This window comes from Bos indicus, chromosome 10, assembly GCF_029378745.1.
Source record: "Bos indicus isolate NIAB-ARS_2022 breed Sahiwal x Tharparkar chromosome 10, NIAB-ARS_B.indTharparkar_mat_pri_1.0, whole genome shotgun sequence".
In the NCBI taxonomy this organism is placed as follows: domain Eukaryota; kingdom Metazoa; phylum Chordata; class Mammalia; order Artiodactyla; family Bovidae; genus Bos; species Bos indicus.
In genome coordinates, this window is record NC_091769.1 from 925404 (window position 1) to 943679 (window position 18276).

Here is an 18276-nt window from a genome sequence, read left to right on the forward strand (position 1 = left end):
TGCTGTCTCGCATACAGGGTTATCGTTACCATCTTTCTAAATTCCATATATATGCGTTGTTGTACTTTATTGGTGTTTTTCTTTCTGGCTTACTTCACTCTGTATAATCGGCTCCAGTTTCATCCACCTCATTAGAACTGATTCAAATATATTCTTTTTAATGGCTAATACTCCGTTGTGTATATGTACCACAGCCTTCTTGTCCATTCGTCTGCTGATGAACACTAGGTTACTTCCATGTCAGATGTATTCTTGAAGGACTCAGGCAGGCACGTGCTAAGCCTTTAAACTGTGGCAAATTGGCAAACATAGAACAGGAGGAGAAGGAAGCGCCTGGTAAATTCCTAGATAGACTGAGAGAAGCCCTTCGCAGATTCACTGAGATTGATCCCGAAAGTGAAGAGGGAAAAATGATCTTAAAGGATAGATATCTCACTCAGCTGGCTCCAGGTACCCGCCGTAAGCTATTAAAATGGCGTATGGACCAAATCAGTCTTTAGATACTCTGTTGCAACTGGCTCAGACAGTCTATTATGGTAGGGAATATGAGGAAAAGAAAGAAAGGCAGAAAAAAACAAAGGAACAGGTGGAAGCCTTCACAATGGCTATGAGAACCGTTCTTAACTAGCCTGAGAAAAATGCCCACAGGGACCCAGGTGAAAAGGGATGGGCTTGCTATTACTGTGGAAAGGAGGGGCATCTCAAGCAGAATTTCCCTCAGGCATCTAAGCCACCCCCAGCTTCATGTCTGGTCTGCAAAGGACCACACTGGAAGAGAGACTGCCCCCAGAGGCGTAGATTTCAGGGGTTGGACTCTCAAGATAATCAGGACTGAAGGTGGCTGGGAATCCCCACACAAGCTCCTGTCCTAATTTCATCTGAGGATCCCCGGGTATCAATAACTATGGGGTGCCAATCCATTGATTTAGATACTGGGGCAACGTACTCCGTGCTTACTGAAGCCCCTGGCCCACTTTCTTCCCGATCCACTTCTGTAATGTGACTGTCTGGACGAGCCAAAAGATGGGCCTGATAATCTATGTGAGCCTACTTCTGCTGACTCCAAAAATCCTGAGTCTGCCGTTTGATCCTCAAGACAATGCCCTCCTGTCCTGGGCTCACTCCTACACTGAATTCCACAATCAGTCTAACTGCTGGGTCTGTGGAGTGCTCCCCTCTTCGTCAGTGGAAGGCTTCCCTTGGTGGACATCTCCACTTCAAGGAAAAGACTTTCTCCAAGTCTGCAAATATCTTCAACAACAATCGCGTGTGATGCCTCTTCTTAAACTGATGACATCTAACAACCTTAAGATGGACTGATGTAACTATGGACATAATGTGACTTTTCATTTTGATTTTAACTTGGTTTAATGACTATTTTGCCTTATGTCTGTAACTGTATAATGGAATTTTCTGTCTAAAAGCTTTTAAGTTACAAATGGTTGTCCAAGCTCCTATGAGTGCCACAGCCTCCTCCATCTATTACTTGGGGCCCCTGGATCAGAGACCCTCAATATGAGGGTTAGGAGAATATGTTGCCTCAACAATTTAAGGACTACACCCATAAGCAGCAGGAAGTAGTTATGGAATGAAAACGATGCCCCTTTCCCTTGGCAACATAATTCTTCTGAAAGAAAAGGGGGGAATGAGAGAGTCATCTCCTAGGCAGGTTGATAAGAAGTCTAGGGGTCCCCAAGGAGAGAGGGGTCTGGAATTCTCAAGGAGGAAGAAAGGACAAATCTTTTTTTTCCTCTACATTCCTTAGGATTATATAACAATAATATATCCTGCCTGAGGGCAGTGTCTGGATTAAACCTTCTGGCTAATTCTGTTATCTTAAAATGTAAATTATGGGAGTAGGTCTGGTGTTTACAAGGATTATATAACAATAATGTGTCCTGCCTGAGGACAGTCTCTGGATTAAACCTTCTGGCTAATTCTGTTATCTTAAAATGTAAATTATAGGAGTAGGTCTGATGAGGTCTTTATAACCTCCAGACATTCTTTGGATTCATTGGAGAGTATATAACTCCATTCCTAACACTAGCAAGCAGGTACTCTTTCTGCCCCCTTCTGATGCCTATGTCAGAAGCTTTCTCTATCTCCTTTATACTTTAATAAAACTTTATTACACAAAAGCAAAAAAAAAAAAAAAAAATATGTGTTCAGCATATAGTGGGTTAACTATTGTTAGTTTTAAATAAATTTTTTTAAGTCTGTTTCTTTTAAAAAGGAATGTGTGTTCAATAAAGGTCAGTTGCCCTTCTTCCCCTTTAAGGAAAAGAACAGTTCACTAAGTCAAAGAGGTTGGCACATGAACAAAAATTGTAAATGCCTTGTAGCTGGAGGGCATCTGGCCAGGGTGGATGTTCCCATCATCACTGGTGGGAAGGAAATTGATTCCCCGGCAGTGAATGGCTTACAGGAGCGTGTCACGTCAGCAGACCAAGGACGGGAGAGAGAATGAACAAGCAGTTTGCTCTGAGTGAGCTGACTGCCCATGCGGTGGGGGGAGGCCAGCCCAGCCATCTCACTGTCAGTGCTCTGAGGTCTTTGGATGGAAACTGGGGGATGAACTCATTCCTCTCTTTCAGGTGAAACTGTGGAAGCCTTTGGTCCCTTTGACGGCAGTGTCGTAAAAGAGCAGACCCAAGTCCCAGAAAGATGGATAAAATGTTCACCTGGAGTTTGACAGCCTCGATCCCCATTCTGGGACCCTTTCACCCACCGTGGTCCTTGGGAAAAATACTTGTTCCTAGCACATGGGGAATCATAGCCTTCTTGTAGGCCAGAGGTGGGATGTGATGGAGACCCAGTGGGGTAATGCATAGGAGGGTGCCAAGTGGTCAGCAAAGAGCCAGCATGTGTTCCATTGTTTTTATTGTCAGTAGTAGCAAGATGAAGAAGCACCGTATAACCATAAATACACAGCGAGGCTCCTGGGGGCTCATTAGAGTCATTGTGTTGCTGGCTTAAAAGGGCGTCTTAGGAAATGGGAAGCCCTTTGTCTCTTGGCTAATGGCTAACAGGAAGCACATCTATCCACAGAGCCCAGGAACAGCGCTAGGAGAGGCTGTCACCAAGGCGCTGCACGCTCCCCGCTCAGCCCCCGGCAGCTGGACACCTTATCTGTCAGAGGCTACACAAGCTTGTCTTTACCGCCAGCTGAACTGTGAAGTATTAGTCAAGTAATATTTCATCCAAAAATAACAACCATTTTGACAGTTGTCTTGAAGCCAGATTTCCAGGTGGTTTACTTTCATTTGGATACACTCTGTAAAATGAATGTGAAGCTGGGCTCAAAACAGCTTAGGGAATCAGAATCTTTTATCTCCAGAAATATGAAGTATGTGTGGATTTATATCCTTCACGTGCTAGACCCAAAATTGTATAAGGAAGTGTCATGATCCCATTGCAATACTGCTGAAAGGCCTTGGGTTAAAATTTCACAGAGAATTAAGACGCTTGAGAGTCAGCTCTTAAAGCCTTGGGATTTCAGCAGAATCCACAAACCAGCTGCGGCCTCTCGTTCCTGTGCTGTTAACCACGGGAAGTGAGCCTCCAAGACAGGACTGTGTTACTTCCTCGTCTGAATGTACCTCTCACTACCTAGAGTGAAGCTTAGTCTGAGAAGATAGTTGACTTGAAACTTGGTGACTTAGAAGGTGGCAGGGAAAGAGGAAGTGCATGTTCGTTGAGTGCTTACTTGGTTCCAGACACTGCTGGTCACTTGGCTTCACATGCTGTGCTGGTCATTTTATGGATGGCATCTTCTTTGCCTGTTTGACAGCCCCATCACAAACTGATGAAATCAGCTATTCAAAGACAATTCAACAAGTAACAAATGAGATGTGAATCCAAGTTTATCTGGTTCTTTGTAAATTAATCCACTTCATTTGCAAGGATATCTCCACATAATAGTGGTCTATACAGCAGAAGTTCTGTTCTTGCTATTGTGTTATGAAGTCTGGAGTTAGCCAATTCAGAGCTGGTAGGGTCTACACAGTTGTTTCGGCACCTTCCACTGCCTAGAGTATGGACCTCCTCTTTCTGAAGCAAGATGGCTGCCGGAGCTCCATCCATCATGTTAATATACCAAGCAGCAAAGCTGAAGGAAGAGAAAAACATGACCTTCCTCAAAAAGATTTTCTGAGAAATCCCGTATACCTCGGCTTCTGTCTCCTTAGCTAGCACTTTGTCCCATGGCTACACCTAGCTCCAACTGCAAAGGAGCCTGAGAACTGGGATATTTTAACTGGTCAGGAGTGTGACCAATCAAAAAGCGGGATCTTGTTCCTGAACATTAAGAGAAAGGTGTGTTGGGGAAGAGCCTAGTACAGACTCCAAACATCATATATTTTCTTGCTCTCTGACGCTAGGAACAGAACTTGGCCCATACTCAGTCATGGGGGTGAGAGAGGGGTCGGTCAGCCTGATCCTTAGCAACTCATCTTGCAACTTGTAGGCAAACTTTTCCCCACTGCACCTCCCAGCCTTTGTAGTTAGCTTCTGCTAAACGCATGTCAGTGACAGTAAGCAAAGTGTGTCCATTCTACCTGGTTTAAGTTTTGCCTTCTATCAGAATTGCTGGTGGACAGGGAGCGAAAATGCAGCAGGGAAGGAAAATAGAAAATGTCTATGGTTTTTATGCTACAACCTTCACCTGCAGAAGACACTATCATAACTCTTGTTTCTTTAACACAGAAGCCTCTATCTCCTAAAAAAGAAAAACAAAAATGTATTAGAAACTATCCCAAAAAGGTTAGAAACCACCAAGAGGCCTCCACCAAAAAGTTAGAATGCCATCTTTCTAGTTTATTTTTCTGTTATATATTCATCTGTTTTTTTCCTCAAAATATTTCTTTTTAAAAGTTTTTTTTTTATTTTGTATTGGGGCATAGCCAATTAACAATAGTGTGATAGTTTCATAGAAGGAAATGGCAACCCACTCCAGTGTTCTTGGCTGGAGAATCCTGTGGACAGAGGAACCTGGTGAGCAGCCGTCCATGGGGTCGCACAGAGTCGGACACGACTGAAGCGACTTAGCAGCAGCAGCGGCAGTGCCATACGTAGACAGCTGTCTATTCCCCTGCAAACTCCCCTCCCATTCAGGCTGCCATGTAACACTGAGAAGAAATATTTTAAATAAAGTATTAATTCAAATTAAACTGAACATACTGTCACGTACAACACTGCCAAGTGAGGAAAGGTCCCCGTGGCCTCAGTTCTCGTGCTAAGCTCTCCATGAGACTTGAGGTCAGCAATCAGTCTCTGGGTTTCAGATCCTCACCTACAGATGTGGGAGACGTCTTGTGCCAAGGACCTGCCCCACCCAGGCGTCTGTGGCCATGACACATGACACTGTCTGCACCACAGGTGGGATCACAGATCTAGCTTCTAGTCCAGATGGTTCTTAGTTTGGAGTTCATCGATAGACTTCAGAGTGCCTCATCATGTTGATGAGGGGAACACTGCATAAACACCAAGTTTATTCTCCTCTCTAGAAGAAAGGCCTATCCCATTCATGAGATTCTTAAGGAATCTTCAAGTTAAGAACCACTGATCTAGTCTCATTTCATGGATAGCATTTTCCAACCAAGGAAGCAAAGAGACTCTCCCCACAAGCACATCTGATGGATCCTCTGGCCATTTGGAGAGCTGGTGTTATTGTCTCTAAGTCCATGACTCTCCTCCTCAGCCACATCCCACTGAACCTCCTCTGCCCCTGTACTGTGGTAGAGATAACATCTCTGTTGGTCTCCCTACCTGGGCCCAGTTCATAAGGTCTCTGTGGCCTATATAGTCTCCTCTGTCAGCTTTCCCCCTCCCCCGAATCTCCCGCACAATTCCTGTGTGCAGCCCTTTGGCCCAGAAGTAAGAGGGGAGATAGATAAGAGAGGAGGTCTATCTAGGCTCACATAGTTGGGATTCTTGTTTCCACTCCCTTATTTCTTAAAGAACACATGAGCTCTTCATGTATTTCATCCTTCTTGTCAAAGGTGAGGAGGTGAGTCTTCTCCCAAGACAGGACATAATTGCGTAACAGACCACAGTGTCTGTCGCAGAAGGAACATTCTCAGATTGACAGTTCAAAGGCAGAAGGGGGAACCCAGCTATGTAAGGGATTGAATTTGCGTCCCTCTCCCCACACTGGGAGCCAAGCTGCCTCCCAAAAATTGTACAATGGGAACACTGTGGTACCTCTGCTGAGAATTCATCACACAGACCCTGTATCTGAAACATAAAGTGACCTTTTCTGAGCAGCCTTAGCCCTGCATGAGAAGACAAATAACTGCCAGATGGCCTGACATTTCCTTTTTTAAATTTCAAGGATTCTTGATTTCAACTCTGTTATTGATCTGTTGGTTTGCAGCCCCCACGCAATAAGTGAAGGTGCACTCACTGTTGTGGTCGTCTCACAAACAACTGCTATGAAACCCTAGCTCTGCCCTACATCTCCTTCTCAGCTATGCACTCTCCCCCAAGCCTCCCAAGCCACCAGATAGTGTAGAGAGACAGGCTGCAGAAAAAAAGCCTGTTTCTAAACCTGAAATTAAGATCTTTGAAGTGGAGTTGTATACCGCGGCAGTGTCCATCTTGTAAGGTCACATTTATCTACTCACTCCGTACTCTGGAGCCTCCTGGCAGAAGCTACAAAATTCCTATAAAGAGGGAGTGTTTGCTCTGATTGTCCTCACTTACCCAAGTGTCACATCGATTGAGCTCCACCCTGGATCAACAGTGAAGACAGAGAAGTAGTGACTCGGGGCAGGGAAGGTGGGCAGGTGTTGCTCGGGAGCGTGGTTGAACAGGTGTTAAAAACGAGCCCAGCCGTCTGCCTGCACAGCACAGCGGGCACGTGGGTGGCGAGCATGTGTGCATCCCAAGCTCAATGAGCAGAACCTGAAAGCTGAGCAGGTTGAAATCCTGGAAGCGCATGGTGCACTCGCTCATCTGCTGAAGAACGTTCTTTCTCACTCTGCTTATTCTGAGAGGGTTGGCTGGGAAAAAAAGGTACAGCAAGGGATTCTCAGCTTCTCTCTGTAACATGATTTATCAGAGCTCTGGTTGTGCTCTGAGAGGCCAGAAGCATCATCTAGTCTTCTAGACTGTCTGGGGGTGGGGGTCAATGAGGAAGGAGGAGCTAGCCAGAAAGTTAATGGGTCAACCTGAGGAGGAGGAGGAGAGCACTGGAAACAATGAGCTCTCGCATTTTTTTCTTACTACTCAGCCCCTTGGGCTGTCTGGATACATGGCAATATCAGTGATTGAATTTGAAAAAATTGAATTGCTCCATTCAACTTGCATACATTCCCAAAGGTAAAAGTTAATTTGATCCTGCCTTTGCCTTGCTTCTTGAGAATCAGGCAGTCCACACCAGTGCTTAATCTCGTCCTTGCTGAGTAATTCAGGGAAAGCCCATAGGACGAGCAGCTTTGCTCCCTGTTTAATTAGACCACCCCCAGTTAGGTCCTACCGCCCACACTTAATAGGGTTCTCCCTGGTACATTCAGGGTGACAGATAACCCAGCTTGGCGGTAAGACTCCTGATTTCTGTCCATTGTCCCCTGAGATTAAAATCACCCAAGGTGTCTGGCTGCAGATGACACCTTTTCTTTGTGATCACACTAATCACAGAGAATGAAGGGACGGAAGTGAGTTTCTGCCAAAGGGTCTAACCTTGTACTCCTTTCCTCTTGTCACTGCAGCTCCACTTGGCAGCCCTGGCGTCACTCAAGGGAGATATAGTGGAGCTTAATAAACGTCTGCAGCAAACGGAGCGGGAACGGGACCTTCTGGAAAAGAAGTTGGCCAAGGCACAGGTGAGGGATCTGGAAAGGGTCACTTTTTTTTTTTTAATTGTTTAAGATAAAACAGATCTAGAAATCCCCACAATACAAATATTGCTTAATGATTGAACATCCTCATAACCACTGTCCAGATAAAGAATTAAAACCTGCTGGTCATCCCAGGAGTCCGTCCTCCTGCCTCATCCCACCCTGCTTCCCCTGCTCCCAAGGTGACCACTACCATGGTGTTTACAGTCGTGTTTCCTGCTTCTTTACAGTCTGTCGCAGGAGTTTGTATGTCCCTAGATGGTCCAGTTTTGTCTGGCCCATTTGAAAACTGCATGTTTACTTTGAATCTCTCAGTCCACAGGTTTTCCCTCCATTCGTTATTGGCTTTACACTTAATCTGTTAAAAGCGTCTGACCTATGGACTTTCCCACAGTCCAGATTGCTCACCCATGGTGCAGTTCGCTGTGTTCCTCTCTCCTCTATTTCCTGCAAAATGGCCCTGCATCCCAGAAATTCAGTCAGATTCATGGTCAGTCCCTTTGGCGAGACTGTAAAAGGCATTTTTTTTCCTCTGGGAAGCACATCGTAGTAGGTTGGCCAAAAAGTCTGTTCAGGTTTTTCCACCTTAGGGAAAACCCCAAACAAACTTTCTGGCCAACCCAATATCTGGTTGTTTTGCCTTTAGAGATATTAGCAGCTATGTTGACACTCAGTGCCAAAGTTCACCGGTGCATCAGGACTTCACAAAATCATAGTATTTTATTTCTGCCATTTCTTTATCAGTTATTAATTGGAATATTTTTATAGAGACATTTCCCATCATCTATGATTTATTCATGGAGAAGGCAATGGCACCCCACTCCAGTACTCTTGCCTGGAAAATCCCGTGGATGGAGGAGCCTGGTAGGCTGCAGTCCATGGGGTCGCTAAGAGTCGGACATGACTGAGCGACTTCACTTTCACTTTTCACTTTCATGCATTGGAGAACGAAATGGCAACCCACTCCAGTGTTCTTGCCTGGGGAATCCCAGGGACAGGGGAGCCTGGTGGGCTACCATCTATGGGGTTGCACAGAGTCAGACACGACTGAAGTGACTTACCAGCATGATTTATTCAAACAATGGTGTAGTTCATAAAGGAAAAGAAGATTCAATGCTTCATTCTTTTTATTTAACATTTTTCAAGATAATGAATTGATGACCTATGATCTTCTGAAACTGCCCAATTATTTAAAAAAAAAATATGAACTTAGGGGTTTAAGCATATTTGGGTCAGTCTTTTGTAATTATTTTCCTTGTAGAAACTCAAAGTTTACTCCTTGGACAGTAAGAACCTCTTCACGTGGCTCCTGAATCTTTTGACTCTAGCCTAGTAATGATTTTAGGATTATCTAGTACATTTTTCCCCCCAAACCTGGAATTAAGGTGGTTTTTCTTTGTGGAAAATGGTATTTCAAGACTGCAGTCTGGGTGCTAAGGGTGCTTACTGCTTCCAGGCTGGTCATTGTTTTTAGGCTTCTTTTTAAACATAGCCAGGGAGTTATTTATTTATTTATCTATCTATAAATCTATTTATCTATGTAAGTATTTATAAATTTTAAGATAAAATACCTTAGGTGCTCATATTAATCTCCAATTTAAATTCAAACTACAGGGTTCTTCTACTTGGATTCCGTACTTTATTTGTATCTCCTTTCTTTCACAATCAAAATGTTAGTTCGAGAGACTTCCCTGGTGGTCCAGTGGTTAAGACTCTGTGCTCCCACTGTAGGGGGCATGTGGTTGGGGATCTAAGATCCCGTGTGCTGTGTGGTGCAGCCGAAAAATACATAAACAAAAAATAATCTTAGTTTTTAAGTTTACAGAGGATGATTGGATAAGAATATTCCATAATTACTGGTTTACTTTATTCTGTATTATATATAATCGTCTCAAAATAATAATAATTGTATTACCATAACAAATACAGTTACTGAAAAGTTTTTTGCATTATGCTTTCATCATTCCCACAGTTTTTTGCAATTGTACTATATCCACACCTTCTGACCATATGCTGGTTACATCTTTGACGTTTTCTCCTCTTAGTCCTCATTTAGTCTTCTACAAGTAAACTATATGTTTAATGTTTATGATGGTCTTAACGTCAACATCCTTCTGTTTGTTTAATGCCTGAAGCTTGCTTTCTAGTAGAGTTCCTCAGGGAGGACTCACAGGAATCATCTTCACCAGCTTCTTGCTTTTGAATAATGATTTATCTGTGCCCTTTATAATTGAAAGGCATTCCTCCTGAATATAAAACCCTTGACTCATCTTTTCTTTACCTGAGTGTATTTCTTTGCTCTATTTTGACACAGAGCATTGCTCTCAAAGTTTCCCAGTAATTCACCTCTGTTTCCCTCACAAGACACTTACTTACTGTAGACATTCATAGCATTTCTTTCTCTTTCTTTCTTTTTCTTTTCGTTTTCCTTCTTCCCTCTCTTCCTTCCTTCCTCCCTCCCTCCCTTCTAGTAATTTTACTAGAGTAACTCTTATTTTTAGTCATTCTGGTTTGGTATTCTCACATTTACTGTGTTTTCTTTGGCTTATATTTTGTAGTCTTTTCTTAATTTCAGATACTTTTTAAAAAATTATAACATTGAATATTTTGTTCCCTTGCCTTTTTTTTTTTTTTTCAAGGATGTCTACTATTTATAATCTTAGATCTTCTTTGCCAGTCTTCAACATCTGGCACTGTCTCAGATTCTCTGTATCTCTATCTCCATCTTCTGTTTCCTTAGGCCTTGTCAGTTCAGTCACTCAGTCGTGTCTGACTCTTTGCGACCCCATGAATCACAGCACGCCAGGCCTCCTTGTCCATCACCAACTCCCGGAGTTCACTCAGACTCACATCCATCGAGTCAGTGATGCCATCCAGCCATCTCATCCTCTGTCGTCCCCTTCTCCTCCTGCCCGCAATCCCTCCCAGCATCACAGTCTTTTCCAATGAGTCAACTCTTCACATGAGGTGGCCAAAGTACTGGAGTTTCAGCTTTAGCATCATTCCTTCCAAAGAAATCCCAGGGCTGATCTCCTTCAGAATGGACTGGTTGGATCTCCTTGCAGTCCAAGGGATGCTCAAGAGTCTTCTCCAACACCACAGTTCAAAAGCATCAATTCTTCAGCGCTCAGCTTTCTTCACAGTCCAACTCTCACATCCATACATGACCACTGGAAAAACCATAGCCTTGACTAGACAGACCTTTGTTTGCAAAGTAACTTCTCTGCTTTTGAATATGCTATCTAGGTTGGTCATGACTTTCCTTCCAAGGAGTGAGTGTCTTTTAATTTCATGGCTGCAGTCACCATCTGCAGTGTTTTTGGAGCCCCAAAAAATAAAGTCTGACACTGTTTTCACTGTTTCCCCATCTATTTCCCATGAAGTGATGGGACCAGATGCCACTATCTTCGTTTTCTGAACATTGAGCTTTAAGCCAACTTTTTCACTCTCCACTTTGACTTTCATCAAGAGGCTTTTGAGTTCCTCTTCACTTTCTGCCATAAGGGTGGTGTCATCTGCATATCTGAGGTTATTGATACTTCTCCCAGCAATCTTGATTCCAGCTTGTGCTTCTTCTAGCTCAGAGTTTCTCATGATGTACTCTGCACAGAAGTTAAGTAAGCAGGGTGACAAGATAGAGCCTTGACGTATTCCTTTTCCTATTTGGAACCAGTCTGTTGTTCCATGTCCAGTTCTAACTGTTGCTTCCTGACCTGCATATAGGTTTCTCAAGAGGCAGGTCAGGTGGTCTGATATTCCCATCTCTTTCAGAACTTTGCACAGTTTATTGTGATGCACACAGTCAAAGGCTTTGGCATAGTCAATAAAGCAGAAATAGATGTTTTTCTGGAACTCGCTTGCTTTTTCAATGATCCAGCAGATGTTGGCAATTTGATCTCTGGTTCCTCTGCCTTTTCTAAAACCAGCTTGAACATCTGGAACTTCACAGTTCATGTACTGCTAAAGCCTGGCTTGGAGAATTTTGAGCATTACTTTACTAGCGTTTGAGATGAGTGCAATTGTGTGGTAGTTTGAGCATTCTTTGGCATTGCCTTTCTTTGGGATTGGAATGAAAACTGACCTTTTCCAGTCCTGTGCCCACTGCTGAGTTATCCAAATTTGCTGGCATATTGAGTGCAGCACTTTCACAGCATCGTCTTTCAGGATTTGAAATAGCTCAACTGGAATTCCATCACCTCCACTAGCTTTGTTCATAGTGATGCTTTCTAAGGCCCCCTTGACTTCACATTCCAGGATGTCTAGCTCTAGGTCAGTGATCACACCATCGTAATTATCTTGGTCATGAAGATCTTTTTTGTACAGTTGTTCTGTGTATTCTTGCCACCTCTTCTTGATATCTTCTGCTTCTGTTAGGTCCATACCATTTCTGTCCTTTATCGAGCCCATCTTTGCATGAAATGTTCCCTTGGTATCTCTAATTTTCTTGAAGAGATCTCTAGTCCTTCCCATTCTGTTGTTTTCCTCTATTTCTTTGCATTGGTCGCTGAGGTAGGCTTTCTTATCTCTTCTTGCTATTCTTTGGAACTCTGCATTCAGATGCTTATATCTTTCCTTTTCTCCTTTGCTTTTTGCTTCTCTTCTTTTCCCAGCTATTTGTAAGGCCTTCCCAGACAGCCATTTTGCTTTTTTGCATTTCTTTTCCATGGGGATGGTCTTCATCCCTGTCGCCTTATATGTTGTATTTATTCCCTCCTGTCTGCCTTTAGGCTTAGTGTTTTTTTCTGCATTTTTATTTTATTTCTTGTGTCTACTTTATTACTTTCTTTCTGAGTTTTTCTAATTTTGAATTACGTTATTCCGTGTTTTATGTCGTTTCATCTTTTTGAAGTCTTTTGGCGAATTTTGAGATAGTAGTCTATTGTTTGAAACTTTTTGTAACGGGAGAGGTTCTCTATTTTGTGACATGCTTTCACGGTTTATAGAGAAGTTATTCTGCTCTTTTTTTTTTCTTTCTTCTTCTTTCTAATAACTTGATGTGGAATTTGCTCTCAGTACTGTTCTGTTTTTCATTTTTATGTGAAAAATCGCTTTTTATTAACTTTTTTTTTAACTTTACAATATTGTATTGGTTTTCCCATATATTATTAACTTTTAAAAGACAGACATGAAAATGGCCTTTTTAAGTTTGTAGGGCTTAGTCTTCTGTTGTTTCCTCATCTTCACAGGTCATTCTGCTTTCTGGCACTGCCTAGCTCTATCCCATCTCCTGCTTCTTTCTAGTTCTGGCCTTTCCTTTTTCTCTGTCATGCCATCCTGTTCAATTTTGTTCCTACTCCCAGCAGTTTCTCCTCCTGGTAGGGAGTCCTGGGGCCAGTCTGAAAGTTCATAGGGTGTAGTGCTTTCGGCCCTTCAGATCTTACTGTGGGCCCCTTGCACGTTCCCACTTGGCTCAGGCAAAACCCCTGCCATTTGGCCCCCCTCACTTTCTGGTGTATCTGTTGTTGTTGAGGTACTAAGTCATGTCTGCTGCTGCTGCTGCTGCTAAGTCGCTTCAGTCGTGTCCGACTCTGTGCGACCCCATAGACGGCAGCCCACCAGGCTCCCCCGTCCCTGGGATTCTCTAGGCAAGAACACTGGAGTGGGTTGCCATTTCCTTCTCCAATGCATGAAAGTGAAAAGAGAAAGTGAAGTCGCTCAGTCATCTCCGACTCTTAGAGACCCCATGGACTGCAGCCCACCAGGCTCCTCCGTCCATGGGGTTCTCCAGGCAAGAGTACTGGAGTGGGGTGCCATTGCTGACTAACTCTTTGCAATGGACTGCAGCACACCATGTGTCCCTGTCCTCCACTATCTCCTGGAGCTTGCTCAAATTCATGTCCATTGAGTCAGTGATGCCATCCAAGCATCTCATTCTGTCACCTCCTTCTCCTTTTGCCTTCTGTCTTTCCCAGCATAAGGGTCTTTTCCAATGAGTTGGCTCTTTGCATCAGATGGCCAAAGTGCTTCAGCATCAGTCTTTATTGAGTATTCAAGGTTGACTTACTTTAGGATTGACTAATTTGATCCCCTTGAAGTCCAAGGGACTCTCAAGTGTCTTCTCCAGCACCACAATTCAAAAGCGCCAATTCTTTGGTGCTCAGCTTTTTTTATGGTCCAACTCTCACATCAATACATGGCTACTGGAAAAGCTATAGCTTTGACTATATGGACATTTGTCAGCAAAGTGATGTCTCTGCTTTTTAATATGCTGTCTAGGTTTGTCATAGCTTTTCTTCTAAGGAACAAGCGTCTTTAAATTTCATGGCTGCAGTCACTGCCCACAGTGATTTTGGAGACCAAGAAAATAAAATTTGCCACTGCTTCCACTTTTTCCCCATCTGTTTGCCATAAAGTGATGGGACTGCATTCCGTGATCTTAGTTTTTCTAATGCTGAGTTTCAAGCCACCTTTTCCACTGTCCTCTTTCACCCTCATATTTCCTGGTTATTTGGGGGGTTTCCAGTTCTCAAGTCCAGCAGTGTTGTTTCTTCTCTCAACTTCTGCCCACACAGACACCATTCAGTTCTTGTTGATGCTATTGGCTTGTCCCTACCTGCTTCTGTTTCATTGTTCAGAGGATACCGTATCTCCAAGCATTTATCTTTGATGTACAGGTTCTCTATTTTTGTGTGGGAATTCAGAGAGATTAAAAATCAGGCAGTCATCAGTCTAGAATGACCTATGGCAAGTTTTGAAAACTTATGTCTCATAATCTTAGATTATTCAAGTAAGGAGGAAAGACCCTTTGTACTTGAGATAGTCTGCTTCCACGTTTGACAGGCAACCCAGAGAGGTTAACTTGCTCACCCAAGGTCAGAGGAGCAGCCCCGCCCAGAGCCGAAACAAGGCCAGCAGTGTTCTTTTCTCAGAGAAGATGGCACAGGGACAGAAATTTTTACTTTGGCAAAAACTTTACTTTAAATATTTTCCTTCTGATTATAAAAGTAAGAAATATGTGATAGAAAAAAACAGAAAGACGGTATTATAATTTTTAATAGTGAATTCTGGTGAATTAAAACTTTTTAAAATCCTATTCCTGTTATTGTTTCTTAAGGTTTCTTCTTTTGAGCAAGTGGTGTTTTGTTTGTTTGTTTGTTTGTTTTTTGCATTAAAGAAAAAGTAGGATGATGTAACACCAGCCATTATTAATAGTCTTTATCGGTAAGAACTTTTTTTTTTTGGAAAAAAGAAATGGTGAGTGCTTTTAACTGAAAGCTGGACTTTACCCAAGTCTTGAATTTTAAAAGATGACCAGGAAGGTTTTGATTAAAATTTAAGTCTCAACGACAGAGCAGCTTGTGCAGAGGATGATAAGAGAAGCCTGGGACACTTTTTGTCTGCTGTGTCAGAGATTGATTCAGCTACCTTTTGGCTTACTTATGATCAAGGCAATCCTATGTAATAGTTTTGATGGCTGGTTTTATCCCTGATAGTTACATCAAAGCACCATTAGTTGACTCGCACTTGCATTCTTGCAGTAAATATATTGAAAAGTTACTTTCTATTCCCTTCACTGGAAATGTCTTCCCAGTTCACATATTAGGACCCAGGAAAGAACATGGGGAGAAAAAGATCAAACTTGCCAGGCTCATACCTTTTTTAAAGATGAGATTTATGCAAGAAAAATGAAGAACAAGGAAATGTTTGTGCTGTGCTGTCTGTGTTACACACCTTGGCAGGTGACTCGCGTTTGAGGCTTTTTACCAGATGGTGGAAGAGTAAGTCTGTATATAAATGTCTATTCTGTGGCTTTCATTAAGTTTTACCAGCTCTAAATATTATAGAGCTATGCTTAAAATGTAAAATATAAATGGTGCTTGTGTTCACCAGACATAATCAAAGCATCATCTGTTGAGTAATTACTAATGTTGATACTAGAACTAGTTAAATAAAAGAAGGTTCATTATGGTCATAATTCAGTGAAGTTTTAAGAATATTGATGGAAAGGGAAGAGCTGATAAAAAGAGCCCAATACCAGTATGATAGAGAAGGCAAAGTGTGTCTGTATTAGTTTTATATTGCTGTCTAACAAATTGCCCTAAATTTACTGGCTTAAAATAACACACATTTATTCTCTCCTGTGCATCAGGATCCCAGGCATGGCTTAAGTGGGTCTTGTGCAAGTTTTGCAGTCAAGGTGTTGTCAGAACTGAATGCTCTGAACTCTATGAATGCTCAAGTGGGGCAGAGTTCACCTCCGAGCTCACTCATGTCACTGGCAGAATTTCTTTGCGGGTGTAGGATTCATGGCAGCTTGCTCCCTCAATGCCAGCAATGGAGAGAAGGAGCCTAGACTAAATCTTCTGGCAAGACAGTCTTATACAAAGTAATGCAATCGTGGAAGAGACATCCCATCACTTTTGCCTCAGGCACACATCCCACCCAGACTCAGTGAGATGGTATCACACAAAGGAAATGCAGGGATCATATGGGCACCTTAGTCTGTCCATCACAGCCTCTTGAGGAATCTGATTAACAACACTGCTCACTATTAATTAGCCTATACCAATGGTGATCATCACCCCACTTTAGCTCTGCTCCGTGCCAGGTGATATAGCAGGCATTCCACATGCTTTATCTCATTAAGTTCTCATAATGATCTCAGATATAGATACCTTAACACTCCCATCTACAGATGAAGAAATTGAGGTTTAAGGAATTTGAGTATCTTGCCTGAGATTATGAAGCTAGAAAGTACCAAAAGTCAGGATTTGCTCTAGGTTTTGTGGGAATCCATAACTGGACTACACAGCTTCCTGGGTGGCTCAGTGGTAAAGAATCGCTTGCCAGGCAGGAGACCCACATTCGATCCCTGGGCTGGGAATATCCCCCGGAGAAGGAAATGGCAACCCACTCCAGTATTCTTGCCTGGAGAGTCCCCATGGACAGAGGAGCCTGGCAGGCTACAGTCCATGGGATCTCAAAGAGTGGGACACGACTTAGCAACTAAACCACAACACCATAGCCACATCAATCCTGTATTGTTTTTTAAGATGCCCCAACTGCCCTGCGGATCTTAAGAAGAGTAGGGAATAGGGCACGTATTAATTAAGTTTAGATATATCTACCCTCCGAATCCAACAGGTGCTTAGAGATATTCATACATGTATACCAACATTAAACAGCATCTTGGGGACAGCCCAGTAGAAAACTGCCAAAGATCGTATATAGTACTGGTTTGATGCTTTCAGCATATTTTCTATGCATTTAGTATGCCAAAAATTAGTAACTTTTTAAAAAAGCACTACAGAAGGAGATAATAAACCAAGCTTCTGAGCCCCTTTGAAATTGGTCAGTAGTAACAGAGTCCACCTTCTATTTCTGAGCTATCTTGAGAAAGCAAGTGTTCTGAATTTTCTCCTGCCTGGTTTTAGGAAGAAAACATACATAGTTTTCATTAAATGTAACGGAGAGAGTGTTTTCTTTCATCTTTTTCTCCGTAGAAGAGCCTCATGGAGGTCAGTTGGACGCCTTCTTGCCAGGATCTCTGTCTCTCATCCCTTCCCTACTGGTCTGTACTCCTCGGTCCTCTGCTTGGCTGTTGTGTTCTATCAGTGATGTTGCCACTGGTCCTGAGTGTCTTTGTTTAGTTGGCCTGGCTCCCCACCCCACCCCTCAGGAGAACCTGGGCAAGGACTTTGAATGAGGATAGACATATCCCGAGTGGTATTACTTGCCATCAATCCAGTGTGATGTGAACCCCCTTCCCAGGATGGTAGAGAGGGTTAACAAATGAATGATAGCTTTGCGTTTTTCAAGAGTGGAGTTTATAATACCCTTAGGATTGATGACTGAGACTAATATGATGATTAAAGATCAGTGGCCTCTGCAGAGTAAGATAAAACCCAGTAAAGAACATTAAGAAAACCATAAAGCTTCTTAGCATCACTGCATTGCACAGGATTTTCCCAACAAGGGCTCAAGTTCTCAGGCCAGTCTATCTCAAAGCTGACTCACAGCTTTATCCCTGGGTTGTACCAATTGCAAAAATAAGCCTAAAGGGTTTTATTCTTGATGATTGTGATAATATTGGTTGCCTGTATTAAGCATTTTTGCATATAGACAGTTTCATGAATTTATGTGGCTAGAGGCAAGTATTTATATAGGTTTTAAATTTGCTTCATCATCATGATAGAAGAGTGGAAGCCTAGAGAAAAAGCTCAGGGGATGTAGTAAGCAGCAGTTGAAATTCAGGAAAAGCAACATTCCATCCTCTCTAATTCCAGTTTTGTTTTGTTTTGTTTTTCTTTGCCTTTCAAACTGAAAGTCTGTAGTTGCAGGAAAAATCCAGGTTCTTTATGATACTGACCTCCAGAAATGCATGGCAGACAAGATGCTTCAAGCCTAGGCTTTCTTGCTCTGCAGTAAAAATAGTTGGAAACCCCCAAATGTCCCTGTCTGTAATAATAGAAGAATAAAAAGCCATGTGTTGTGTGAA

General features: G+C 42.7%; 1 protein-coding gene across 4 annotated transcripts in view; it reads left to right on the plus strand.

The window, feature by feature from the left end:
- MCC (MCC regulator of WNT signaling pathway) overlaps positions 1-18276 on the plus strand; it is a 526282-nt gene that overhangs the window by 392659 nt on the left and 115347 nt on the right. For all 4 annotated transcript variants that reach the window (XM_070796812.1, XM_070796814.1, XM_070796813.1 and 1 more), the window contains one exon: positions 7710-7823. In XM_070796812.1, coding sequence (XP_070652913.1) covers positions 7710-7823 — 114 coding nt within the window. The remainder of the gene's footprint in view (positions 1-7709; positions 7824-18276) is intronic.